The following is a 13,983-nucleotide window of genomic DNA, read 5'->3' as shown; positions in this document are numbered from 1 at the left end:
CTCCCCCTCGGCTCATGATTAGCATTAGTTAGAGAAGCAGGCACAGCACAGAGTCCCTTAAACTTGGCACTCTTGTCACAACACAAATACATCTGGCACAAATGAAGACAACTAATCTCCATCTTAAAGTATTGTAATCTTTGTTGGCTTTTTAAAGTTTACAGAGAAAACAGAAAGCAGCAATATCTGACTAAGTCTGCATTTTTATTTTATTTTATTTTATTTTTTGGGTGACGGAGTCTCACTCTGTTGCCCAGGCTGGAGTGCAGTGGCGAGATCCGCACTTACTGTAACCACTGCCTCCCAGGTTCAAGCGATTCTTCTGCCTCAGCCTCCTAAGTAGCTGGAACTACAGGCATGCGCCACCATGCCTGGCTTTGTGTGTGTGTGTGTGTGTGTGTGTGTGTGTGTGTATGTGTGTTTTTAGTAGAGACAGGATTTCACTATGTTGGTCAGGCTGGTCTCGAACTCCTGACCCCAAATGATCTGCCCGCTTTGGCTTCCCAAAGCACTGGGATTACAGGCGTGAGCCACCGCGCCCGGACCTTGTTTTTGTATTGTAAGTACTTCAGCCTGCAAATAAGTACCTTGGATAATCAAGTTTCTGTCAAAGGAACTTACTCTGTATCTTTTAGTTTTATCATTCTACAGCTAAATGTAATTCTACCTTTGTGTCCAACTTTCATGTGCTCTTAAAATGAGCTTTACTCTGAACAAATCTGTGTGTACTTTTAATGACATAAAATTTAAAAAATAAACTTTTGCCAAAGCAAAAACAAAGCAATGAATCTCAGGTTACAAATAAAGACAATCCTGAGTCAAAAAGAATGACAAGGCCGGGTGCAGTCGCTCACGCCTGTAATCCCAGCACTTTAGGAGGCCAAGGCAGGCGGATCACGAGGTCAGGAGATCGAGACCATCCTGGCTAACATGGTGAAACCCCATCTCTACTAAAAGTACAAAAAATTAGCCAGGCGTGGTTGTGGGTGCCTATAGTCCCAGCTACTTAGGAAGCTGAGGCAGGAGAATGGCGTCAACCCGGGAGGCAGAGCTTGCAGTGAGCCAAGATCATGCCACTGCACTCCAACCTGGGCGACAGTGCGAGACTTCATCTCAAAAAAAAAAAAAAAAAAAAAAATGACGAAAGGTTTATTTAGCTGTTAATATAATTTACGTATATTTCAAAAAAGCAGAGAAAAATATCTACATATAATCTAAATGCTTTAATAAAACAGAGATGAATAATATATCCTCCCTTATTTTCATGTATGTGAATAAAGCCTCTTATTACTAATTTACATTTTCTCCTAAAACAACCAGGTCACTGGACATGTTCTTGAACTCTTGGACATCTGAATTGTGAACCTGAAAGAATGTTTACGGTAAAAAAGCAGAAGAGAGAAAGGTGTTATAATAAATTGATGGGTGCACATAAACAAATCAAGTTGTTAGAGACCTATGAAGAGAATGAGATACTGACACAATAATAGTGGGAGACTACAACACCCACGGGCACTAATAGACACATTACTGAGGCAGAAAATTAACAAAGATATTAAGACCTAAACTCAACACGTGACTAAACAGTCCTAATAGACTTCTACAGAACTCTCCATCTAAAAACAACATAGTATGGTCTTCTCATCATTACATGGCACATACTCTAGAACCACACACAGAGGCCACAGCTTGATAAAAATGTAATTCAATGCAAAGAAAATCACTCGAATCATACAATTACAAGGAAATTAAACAACCTGAACTTGAACTACTTTTGGGTAAATAATGAAATTAAGGCAGGAACCAAGAAGTTCTTTGAAAAAAATGAGAACAAATACAACATACCAGAATTTTTGCAACATAGCTAAGGTAGCATTAGGAGAAAAAAATTATAGCATTAAATGCTTACACTGAAAAGTTAGAAAGACTTCAGTTTAACAGCCTGACATCATAAATAAAACACCGAGAGAAGCAAGAGCAAATCAACCTCTAAGCTAGCAGAAAAAATAACCAAAATAATTTCTGAATGGAAGGAGATTTTGACATGAAAAACTATACAAAAGATCAACAATTACAGGAGTAAAATTTTTAAAAAAATAAAATAAAATAACCAGTAAGATTAATGAAGAAAAAGGAAAAGATCCAAATAAACACAATTAAAAATGACAAAAGGGACATTACCACTGACCCCACAAAAATATATTGAAGTCTACTATGAATACCTCTATGCACACAAACTTGAAAATCTAGAAGAAATGGAAAATTTATTATTATTATTATTTTTTGAGATGGAGTCTTGCTCTGTCACCCAGGCTAGAGTGCACAGGCACGATCTTGGCTCACTGCAAGCTCCGCCTCCCGAGTTTGCGCCGTTCTCCTGCCTCAGCCTCCAGAGTAGTTGGGACTACAGGTGCCCGCCACCACGCCCAGCTAATTTTTGTATTTGTAGTAGAGACGAGGTTTCACCGTGTTGGCCAGGATGGTCTTGATCTCCTGACCTCATGATCCGCCCACCTCGGCCTCCCAAAGTGCTGGGATTACAGGCGTGAGTCACCGCACCCGGCCGGAAAAATTATTGAATAAATATATCCTCTCAAGACTGAACAAAAAAGAAATCAAAGCCCTTAATAGATCAATAACAAGCTTGAGAATTTAATTAGTAATAAATAGCCTACCAACCAAAATAGCCTAGGACCAGATAGATTCACAGCTGCATTCTAGTAGATGTACAAAGGACAGCTGGTACCACTTCTACTAAAACTATTCCAAAAAACTAAAAATGGCACCATTCTGATACCAAAACTTGACAGAGATAAAACAAAAGAAGAAAACTTCAGACCAATATTCTTGATGAACATTGATGCAAAAATTCTCAACAAAATATTGGCAAACCAAATTGAGCAGGACATCAAAAACCTAACCAACTATGATCAAGTAGGGTTTATTTTGGGGATGCAAGGCTAATTCAACATACATGAGGTGGGGCATGGTGGCTCACGCCTGTAATCCCAGCACTTTGGGAAGCCAAAGCAGGCAGATCACCCAGGGTCAGGAGTTCGAGACCAGCCAGGCCAACATGGCAAAACCCTGTCTCTACTAAAAACACAAAATTAGCCGGGCATGGTGGCAAGCACCTGTAATTCAGCTGCTTGAGAGGCTAAGGCAGGAGAATCGCTTGAACCCGGGAGGCAGAGGTTGCAGTGAGCTGAGATCGTGCCACTGTACTCCAGCCTGGGCAACAGAGTGAGACTCCATCTCAAAGGAAAAAAAAAATCACGTGTGAATTAATAAATGTGATTCATCACATAATAAGAACTAAAGACAGGGCCAGGAGTGGTGGCTCATGCCTGTAATCCCAGCACTCTGGGAGGCTGAGGCGGGTGGATCACCTGAGGTCAGGAGTTCAAGAGCAGCCTGGTCAACATGGTGAAATTCCATCTCTACTAAAAATACAAAAATTAGCTGGGCTTATCGGCGGGTGCCTGTAACCCCAGTTACTTGGGAGGCTGAGGCAGAAGAAATGCTTAAACTTGGGAGGTAGAGCTTGCAGTGAGTCGAGATGGTGCCACTGCACTCCAGCCTGGGTGACAGAGCAAGACTCTGTATCAAAAAAAAAAAAAAAACACCAAAACTAAAGACAGCACAAAACTGTGTCAATAGATGCAGAAAAGGCTTTCAATAAAACTTAACATTTTTATGTTAAAAAGCCTCAACAAACTAGGGATGGAAGGTGCATACTTCAAAATAATGAGTTATCTATCACAAACCCACAGCCAACATACTGAACACACATAAATTAGAATCATTTTTCTTTGAAAACAGGCACAAGACAAGGATGCCTCCTCTCAACACTCCTATTCAACATAAAATTGGAAGTCCTGGCCAGAGCAATTAGGCAAGATAAAAAAAATAAAAGACATACGAACAGGAAGAAAGGAAGTCAAACTTATTTCTGTTTACAGATGACATAATGCTGTATCTGAAAAACCCTGTAATCTCAGCAGAAAGCTTTTCTTTTCTTTTTTTTTTTTTTTTTGAGACCGAGTTTCACTCTTGTTGTCCAGGCTATTGTGCAGTGGCGTGATCTCGGCTCACTGCAACCTCCGCCTCCCGGGTTCAAGCGATTCTCCTGCCTCAGCCTTCCTGAGTAGCTGGGTTTAAAGGTATGCACCACCACACTCGGCTAATTTTGGTTTTTTAGTAGAGACGGGGTTTCTCCATGTTGGTCAGGCTGGTCTCAAACTCCCAACCTCAGATGATCTGCCCACCTAGGCCTCCCAAAGTGCTGGGATTACAGGCATGAACCACTGCGCCAGGCCTAGAATAGCTTTTCAAACTGACAAAAAACCCTTCAGTAAAATTTCAGAATACAAAATAAATGTACAAAAATTAGTGGCATCTCTATAAATCAAAAACATGCACGGCAAAAGCCAAATCAAAAACAGAACCCCTTCACAATCACTACGAAGAGAATAAAATATCTAGGAATACAGCTAACCCGGGAGGTGAAAGATCTTTATGACAACACTGTGAAAATACTGCTTAAAGAAGCCAGAGATGACACAAACAAATGGAAAACCATTTTGTGCTCATGGATAAAAAAGATCAATATTGGCCGGACGCAGTGACTCATGCCTGTAGTCCCAGCACTTTGGGAGGCCGAGGTGGGTGGATCATGAGATCAGGAGTTCAAGACCAGCCCGGCCAACACGGTGAAACCCCATCTCTACTAAAAATACAAAAATTAGCCAGGCGTGGTGGCGGGCATCTGTAATCCCAGCTACTCAGGAGGCTTTAGCAGAGAACTGCTTGAACCTGGGAGGCAGAGGTTGCAGTGAGCCAAAATCGCACCACTGCACTCTAGCCTTGGTGACAGAGCAAGACTCTCTCTAAAAAAAAAAACAAAAAGGAGAAAAGATCAATATTATTTAAATGGTCATACTGCCAAAGAAATTACAGATTTAATGCTATTTTTATCAAACTATCAAAAATATTTCTTAACAGAACTAAAAAACAGAACAAAAAATTTTTTAAATTATGGAACCAAAAAAGGGCCCAAATAGCCAAGGCAATTATAAGCAAAAAGAACAAAGCTGAAGTCATTACATTACCTGAATTCAAACTATACTACAGGGCTACAGTAAACAAAGCAAAATGGTACTGGTACAAAAACAAACTCATAGACCAATACAACAGAATACAGAGCCCATAATAATACCACACACCTACAACCATCTGGTCTTTGGCAAAGCTAACAAGAGGAATCTGGAAATAATTTCCTATTTAATAAATGGTACTGGAATAACTAGCTAATACTATGTAGAAGATTGAAACTGAACCCTTTCATTACACCATATACAAAAATCAACTCAAGATAAATTAAAGATTTAAATGTAAAACTTCAAATTATTAAAAAAAAAAAAATCCATGATATAACTTAGGAACTACCGTTCTAGACATAGAAGCCGGCAAAAATTTTAAAATAAAGATACCAAAAGCAATTGCAACAAAAGCAGTAATTGACAAATGGAAGCTAACTGAGCTAAAAAGCTTCTTCACAGCAAAGGAAACCATCGACACAGTAAACAAAAAACACACAGAATAAAAGAAAATATTTGCAAACCATGCTTTTGACAAAGGTCCAATATCCATTATTTATAAGAAACTTAAGTTTATAAGAAAAAAAAAAAGACCTCACTAAAAAGTAGACAAAAAACATGAAAAGGGTGTTTTTTTAAAGAAGACATACATGTGGCTAACAAGCATATAAAAAATGCTCATCACTAATCATTAGGGAAATTCAAAGAAAAACCACAGTGAAATATCATCTCACCCAGTGAGAATGGCTAGTATTAGAAAGTCAAAAGATAACAGATGCTGGCAAGGTTACAGAGAAACGGGAATGCTTATACACTACCCGTGGGAGTGTAAATTAATTCAACCACTATAAAAAGTAGTGTGATGATTTCTCACAGAACTAAAAACAGAATTACCTTTTGACCTAGGAACCTCATAATCAGGCATATACCCAGTAAAATATAAATTATTCTATTATAAAGACATATGCATGTTCATTGCAGTCCATGTCATTCACAACAGCAAAGAAATGGAATCAACCTAAATGCTTATCAATTGTATACTGGATAAAGAAAATATGGTATGGCTGGGCATGGTGGCTCACACCTGTAATCTTAGCATCTGGGGAGGGTGAGTCACGTAAATTGCCTGAGCTCAAAAGTTTGAGGCTACCTAGGGCAACATGGCAAGACCCTGTCTCTACAAAAAATACCAAAAAAATTAGCCAGGGCTGGTGGCGTGTGCCTGTAGTCCCAGCTACTTGGGGGGCTAAAGTAGAATAGGATTGCTTGAGCCTGGGAGGTTGAGGGTGCAGTAAACTGAGATCATACCACTGCACTCCAGTCTGGACAACAGAGTGAGACCCTTTCTTCAAAAATAAAATAAAATAAAAGGTTTAGGCCGGGTGCAGTGGCTCACACCTGAAATCCCAGAACTTTGGGAGGCCGAGACGGGTAGATCACAAGATCAGGAGTTCGAGACCAGCCTGACCAACATGGTGAAACCCCGTCTCTACTAAAAAAAATTAAAATTAAATTAAAAATTTAAAAAAACAGACACAAAAAAATTACCCAGGCGTGGTGGCAAGAGCCTGTAATCCCAGCTACTCAGGAGGCTGAGGCAGGAGAATCGCTTGAACCCAGGAGGCAGAGGTTGCAATGAGCCAAGATCATGCCATTGCATTCCAGCCTGGACAACAAGAGAAAAATTCCATCTCAAATAAATAAATAAATAGGCCAGCCGCAGTGGCTCACACCTGTAATCCCAGCATTTTGGGAGGCCGAGGAGGACAGATCACCTGAGGTCAGGAGTTCGAGACCAGCCTGACCAACATGGAGAAACCCTGTCTCTTCTAAAAATACAAAATTAGCCAGGCATGGTGGCGCATGCCTGTAATCCCAGCTACTCAGGAGGCTGAGGCAGGAGGATCGCTTGAACCTGACAGGCACAGGTTGCAGTGAGCCGAGATTGTGCCATTGCACTCCAGCCTGGGCAACAAGAGCAAAACTCCATCTCAAAAAAAAATAAAATAATAAAATAAAAAGTAAATAAATAAATAAATAAAATATGGTAGATAAATATCATAGAATACTGTGTGGCCAGCTGTTAAAACACACACATACAGAAGATCATGACCTTTGAAGCAAGAAGAATGAAGCTGGAGGCCATTATTTTTAGAAAACTAATGTAGCAGCAAAAAACCAAATGCATGTTATTTCTAAGTAATAACTGAGGCCGGGCACAGTGGCTCACACCTGTAATCCCAACACTTTGGGCTGAGGTGGGCAGATTACCTGAGGTCGGGAGTTCAAGACCAGCCTGACCAACATGAAGAAACTCCATCTCTACTAAAAACACAAAATTAGCCAGAAGTGGTGGTGCATGCCTGTAATCCCAGCTACTTGGGAGGCTGAGGCAGGAGACTCACTTGAACCTGGGAGGAGGAGGTTGCAGTGAGCCAAGATCGCGCCATTGCACTCCAGCCTGGGCAACAAGAGCAAAACTCCATCTCAAAACAAACAAAAAAATTTAAGTAAGAGCTGAATAATAACACAAAAAAACAAAGAGGGAACAACAGACACTGAGGCCTAGTTAAGCTTGGAGAATGGGAGGATAAAGAGGATCAGAAAAACTACCAGTTTGGTGCTATGCTTAGTACCTCAGTGACAAAATAATCTGCACACCAAACCCCCATGACACAATTTTAGCTGCATAACAAATCTGCATATGTACCCCTGAACCAAAAATAAAAGTTAAAAGAATAAAAATCTATGAGTGGGAAACAGTGCAATGTAGGTGGAAGAACTGGTTTGTGCTACAGATGGCGGCTCAAGTAGAAGTATATTCTGATGGATTTTTGTGTTTATGCAGGCAGATGAGATTATGAACAGGAGGTCCAGAACCCTCACCTGGTAGGGAAAACAGGTTGCTGTTGCAGATTCAGTGTCTAGGGGTTGGGATATGCCAGGAGACTTGTAGACACTTTTGTAGGTTTTTGTCAAGAAACACTAGAATCAAAAATGCTGTTGTAAAATTTCTCAGGGTGGTGTCTAGTCCTGGGAGATGTCTGGACACATTAATATCTAGTGGGTTTGCTTGTGAGTGAGTGGGAATCCTGTGGTGACAGCTGTAGGGAAAGGGGTTTGCTGTCAGAGTTTCTTTCCTCTAAGTTTGGATCCTCTCTCTCTCTGGGAGACCAGGAATCACAGGACAATGGGCAGTGTGACAGTCTGTGTACAGGACAGCAGAGCTTCCCATTCCCAGACAAACCAGAGTTTTATTCCAGGCCAGGTCTCTGTGATATCTTTTTTCTTGTACCAAATCTGTAGAGTTTGTTGAACACCAAGCCATTCTCCAACACCAACTCGTTGTCTAACATTTGAATTTGAATTCTGACACCACTCAGAGTCAGCACAGACCTTGATTCAGGGCTCATTTTCACAACATTGTCCTAATGGCAGATGCCTGTCACAAACCCCATAGGCCCATGTATGCTTCTAAGCTACTGTTGAAAAATTATGGACTCCCATAACCTCCCTCGAGTTTCATAATTTGATAGAGCTACTCACAGAACTCAGCAAAAAGCTGGTAGTTACATTTACCAGCTTATAAAAAATACAATCCCAAAAAGTTAAATGTAAGAAATGTATAGAACAAAGAAAAAAATGGGGAAAGATGAAGCACTTCGATAATCCTGGTAAATAGCTGTGATTAATAAAATTCTCTATCTTTTGTGTTCTCCAGAAACAGTTTATAGAAAGAAACACGCTTTCCATTATGGCTTAGTTGGTGCTCTTTTTTCTTACCTATCACATAGCCAGACGCAGACTGCACATTTTCTTCTCGTTCTCATTTTTAAAAAATCAGCTGGCTGGAAGCGGTGGCTCATGCCTGTAATCCCAGCACTTTGGGAGGCTGAGGTGGATGGATCACCTGAGGTCAAGAGTTCGAGACCAGCCTAGCCAACATAGTGAAATCTCGTCTTTATTAAAAATACAAAAAAAAATTAGGCGGGCATGGTGGTGGGCGCCTGTAATCCTAGCTTCTCAGGAGGCTGAGGCAGGAGAATTGCTTGAACTCAGGAGGCGGAGGTTGCAGTGAGTGGAGATCACACCACTGCACCGCAGCCTGGGTGACAGAGCGAGACTCCATCTCAAAAAAAAAAAAAAAAAAAAATCAGCTGAAATTTTCTTCAGTGGTCAAAATAATTTTTTAATCAAACTTTTTAATCAAACTTCACTTAAAGTTTATCTCCTCCCCCAGAGCCTCCTTAACATTCAGCTACACTCAATCTGTGTCAAAATACAGCCCCATTTTATGTCCTTCCTAAGGACATGATGACTTCAGAGTAAAACATTAATCCAGAATCTAATTTTTTTTTTTTTTTTTTTTTGAGACGGAGTCTCCCTGTGTCGCCCAGGCTGGGGTGCTGTGGCGCAGTCTCGGCTCACTGCAAGCTCCGCCTCCCGGGTTCACGCCATTCTCCTGCCTCAGCCTCCAAGTAGCTGGGACTACAGGCGCCCGCCACCACGCCCGGCTAGTTTTTTGTATTTTTAGTAGAGACGGGGTTTCACCATGTTAGCTAGGATGGTCTCGATCTCCTGACCTCGTGATCCACCCGCCTCGGCCTCCCAAAGTGCTGGGATTACAGGCTTGAGCCACCGCGCCCGGCCTTAGGATCTAATTTTTTCACCCTCCATTTGCCATTTCCCTCCTACCTTCATTCTAATCTTGTTTGTTCCTTTCTATAAAAGGAAGCCCTTGTCTGCCTGAACTTGCAATTTTTAAAGATATTATAGTAGGTATTTTCTTCTGTTACAATACTCCTTTGGAAGTTTTTATATTAATCTTACTTTGGTTTATTTTAAATAGTCTAGAAACTGCTTCAAAACAATAACAACTTCATCTTCACAAAAATCCTGCCAGTTCTTTTCCTTCTGAACCTTAACTGCATCTGCCTGTGGGTCCCCAGCTTTCCAGGGCTCTGTAGCTTCTCTCACTATAAAGGTTTCTTCCATGGCTGAGGTGAGCAGGCTGGGACATCTGCAAGAGAGGCTCTTCAGAAAAAAACTAACTGGGCCATTAATAACCTTCTTTTGCAGGCTCATTATTAGCCTTAGCTTGAAGTCACTAGGCTCATGTTTTGATTTCCATTGTCAGTTACCAACTTGGTTTTCGAAACTACATGTGTGAAAAATTCAGCAGCATTACTCAAACATCATGTTCATATAAGGGGATGAAATTATAAGGTGCTTACATTTTATACCTCAATGAGAAAAGCAAAAGTATCAATTCCTTTCAGATAATGCATGTCTTACTGTATTATTTCCATTAAAAATCATGTAGTAAACAATTAGTCATATGGGAACATTTCTAGGAGCTACCAAGTTTTATCTCATAAAATTTAGCATGAAACTCAGAAGTCAAGATAACAAGATACAGAACAGAGATATTCACTGTCACAAATTTACCCTGCAATAAAAGGAAGTGATACTTTATGAATCTACCTAACTCACCAATTATCTACCACATTTTCTTGTGGAAATGTATTTTTTTTTTTTTTTTTTTGAGACAGAGTTTCGCTCTTTCACCCAGGCAGGAATGAAGTGGCACAATCTTGGCTCACTGCAACCAACACCCCCTTGGTTCAAGTGATTCTCCTGCCTCAGCCTCCCCAGTAGCTGGTATTATAGATGTCCACTACCACGCCCGGCTAGTTTTTGTATTTTTAGTAGAGATGGGGTTTCACCACGTTAGCCAGGCTGGTCTTGAACTCCCGACCTCAGGTGACCCACCAGCCTCAGCCTCCCAAAGTGCTAGGATTACAGGCATGAGCTACCGTGCCTGGCCAGAAATGTATTCATTTTCTACAGCCAAAATGCAGGAGAGATTTTCCCTATTGTTTTTCTTGGTAGCATTTTAAAAGCGAAGTCTTGGAATTCTGCTTGAAATCACTCAGTCATAAAAAATCCATCTGAAAAAATTCCTAAACTCACTTTGGGAAGGAAAAAGGTAAACAATTTTTAACAAGTAGAATACATAATTAATTTTTTTCTGAAATGCACAACTTTTAGGCCCTTTGTAAATATTATAAGTATTTTCTTACCTTTTAAACTCTACTAATAAATGCAATTTACAGTTAAAAAACTAAAGTCAATAAAAGTGAACAAATCTTTTCCAGGTGACAAACCCAGGGAGTAGCAGTGCTGATTAGAAAACAGATGTGTAGGCTGGACGCAGTGGCTCAGACTGTAATTCCAGCACTTTGGGAGGCCGAGGCGGGTGGATCACAAGGTCAGGAGTTCAAGACCAGCCTGGCCAACATGGTGAAACCCCTTCTCTACTAAAAATACAAAAAAAAAAAAAAAATACCTGGGTGTGGTGGTGCACACCTGTAGTCCCAGCTACTCGGGAGGCTGAGGCAAGAGAATCGCTTGAACATGGGAGAGGTTGCAGTGAGCCCAGATTACACCATTGCACTCCAGCCTGAGTGACAGACTCCATCAAAAAACAAAACAAAACAAAAGAACAAAAGAGAAAAGGAGATTTGTATGACTCAAGTGTGAATTCAGATCATCCAATCACTTGAGAGATTCTCCCACTCCATCCTGCTCACTTAAGTGCTCAGTGACCACTCTCTGAGGAGATACTGCACTATGCTCAAGTGAGTGCTCCAAGTGTATTTTACTTTGCAAGTTTTTGAACCATCTCACTGAAGTCAGGTTTTTTCTTTCTTTTGGGATACTATTTTGTCTTTCACAAATCTTAGAGCATTTAGGAGGCAGAAATTATTTCTGTTTTCCCCTCAATACCAGCATGTGATTGGTGGACCAGCAATCTGTCTCCAAGAAATGGAAGCTGGGTTGGGTGAAGACAATTTTAATGTCTCAGGGGCTTAGCTTGTCAAAGGAAGAGTACGCCAAGAGATTCATCTTTTCCCCAGGGTATTCTCTTGCTCCCTTGAGAGGCTACACTCCCTACCTCAGGATGTCCTATGAAAGAAAATGACATAGGAGCTGATATTTATTAGATACTGTAGCAGACACAGCCATAGAGGTTATCTTGGTTTATTCACAGACAGTACCACCAGGACCAAGAAAAAACGACAGGGTTGCTGAGGATGAATCACCCCATAACGTTTGCAAAATAAAAATATCTTGACACTAAAACATTCTCATAAAATCTTTGTGCCCAGGGAAGACAAAAGCAAAAGAGGCACAGAGATTTTTACAATTCACTATCAGGGGATATTCTTTGCTTTCTTCTCATGGGAAATATTTACAAACAGAAAACATATCTTTTTCAATATGCCATCTAATGCTTTGTCAAAAAATGATTAATTAAAATGCAGTATCAAAAATGTACACTAAAGGACAAATAATAATGTAAATTAGGGAGAGGAAATTGGCATTTGAGATTTTCAGAAGGAACTGAAAATTGAGTATTTTACTGCAAGCCAGAGTTAAGCTGGAGAAATGGGGTGTGAGGGGTTGACTTGAGATCCTGCTTGGGACCCATGTGAAACATGCAAGTGAAAATCAGTCCCATGTGGTGGCAAATAGACTGAGGTGGCTCCAGTCCCTGGATTCCTAATTTTAAAAAATCTAACTCAAATACATTTTTTTTTTTTTAAGAAATTACTACATTGGGGGAAACAAAATTCAGGCTTAATCAATGATAAACTGCCAAGTAAGCTCTAATTACACAACCAGGAAATCTGCAGGCTCAAGGCGAAAATTAAGAAACTATGTAAATGTACCTAACCAATTATTGAATTTGGGTATTTTCATCATGTATCTTTCCTTCGAGATCTTTTCATGGACCACAAACTACAACCCATAGCTGGGTGCTCTACAATTTTTCAACCACTCCTTGCTTAAATTTTTAAGTATTTTCGCCATAACTCCCATACATTTTTAATAGGCGAAAAGAGGAACTAGGAACCCCATAAACCAAACCAAAGCTCTTTCCATTCATGAACCCGCACCCCGAGTCAGGATTGTCCCCTGACCACCCTCCCGTGGTCCCTGCACAATCTGGGAGAGATGCGGCACTACGGATGCAGAGCTGCCGAGAAAGGGCTCCAGGCCAGGGCACAGTCACTGCGCAGGGAAGAGACAGGACGCCCGGGCGCCCGGCTGCCAGCGCAGCCGCCAATCTGATGGCTGAAGGGGACTGAGGCCGGGCTGGGCAAGGAGAATTCGGGGCGCAGATTGTGAAGCCGACTGCGGGGAGGCCTGAGTCCCGCCACAGCCTCTTGCCACCGGTTCCAACCAGCCCCTTCCCCTCTCTCGGGATGTCGGACCCGGAACTCTCACCATTTCTAGGCTTCTGGGGGTCCTGGCGTCTTAGCTGTGGTTCTCCAATACCTGCAAGTCACAGGGCCACAGAGGCTGGGTGTCTAGGAGAACAGGACGCAGAACAGCAAAGACTAGACCAGGCACTCGGACTGCAGCCAGAGACAAAGATCCCGCCACATCCCGGACACCGCCATTTCCGCTCCATCTGCGTGCCTGATTGGACGGTTCCCAGGCCAGCGTCGCTGAATGGATAACGTTTAAGACCGCGCCCTCAGGCCCTGAGTGACAGAAGATGTAACCAAACGTTGGGCTGAATGAGGAAAGAGTGACAGCCGAAGGTGCAGCCTTTTCAGGTAGGGCTTCCTCCCTGAACTGAGCCAAGCCCGCCGCAGAGGGTGTTAGTTTTTTTTTTTTTTTTTTTTTTTGAGATGGAGTCTTGCTCTGTCGCCGAGGCTGGAGTGCAGTGGCGCGATCTCAGCTCACTGCAAACTCCACCTCCCGGATTCACGCCATTCTCCTGCCTCAGCCTCCCGAGTAGCTGGGATTACAGGCGCCCACCACCATGCCCAGCTAATTTTTGTATTTTCGGTAGAGACGGGGTTTCACC

The 13,983-nt window shown here is 41.6% G+C and overlaps 1 protein-coding gene across 1 annotated transcript in view; it reads right to left on the bottom strand.

The window, feature by feature from the left end:
• LOC102143870 (uncharacterized) overlaps positions 1-13,574 on the bottom strand; it is a 33,592-nt gene extending 20,018 nt beyond the window's left edge. The window contains exon 1 of the mRNA XM_015440458.4: positions 13,395-13,574. Coding sequence (XP_015295944.3) covers positions 13,395-13,397 — 3 coding nt within the window. The 5' untranslated portion in view covers positions 13,398-13,574. The remainder of the gene's footprint in view (positions 1-13,394) is intronic.
• Between the last annotated feature and the right edge of the window lie 409 nt (positions 13,575-13,983).

Source organism: Macaca fascicularis, chromosome 19 (assembly GCF_037993035.2).
Source record: "Macaca fascicularis isolate 582-1 chromosome 19, T2T-MFA8v1.1".
NCBI lineage: Eukaryota > Metazoa > Chordata > Mammalia > Primates > Cercopithecidae > Macaca > Macaca fascicularis.
This window is presented reverse-complemented; position numbering and strand designations above follow the sequence as displayed.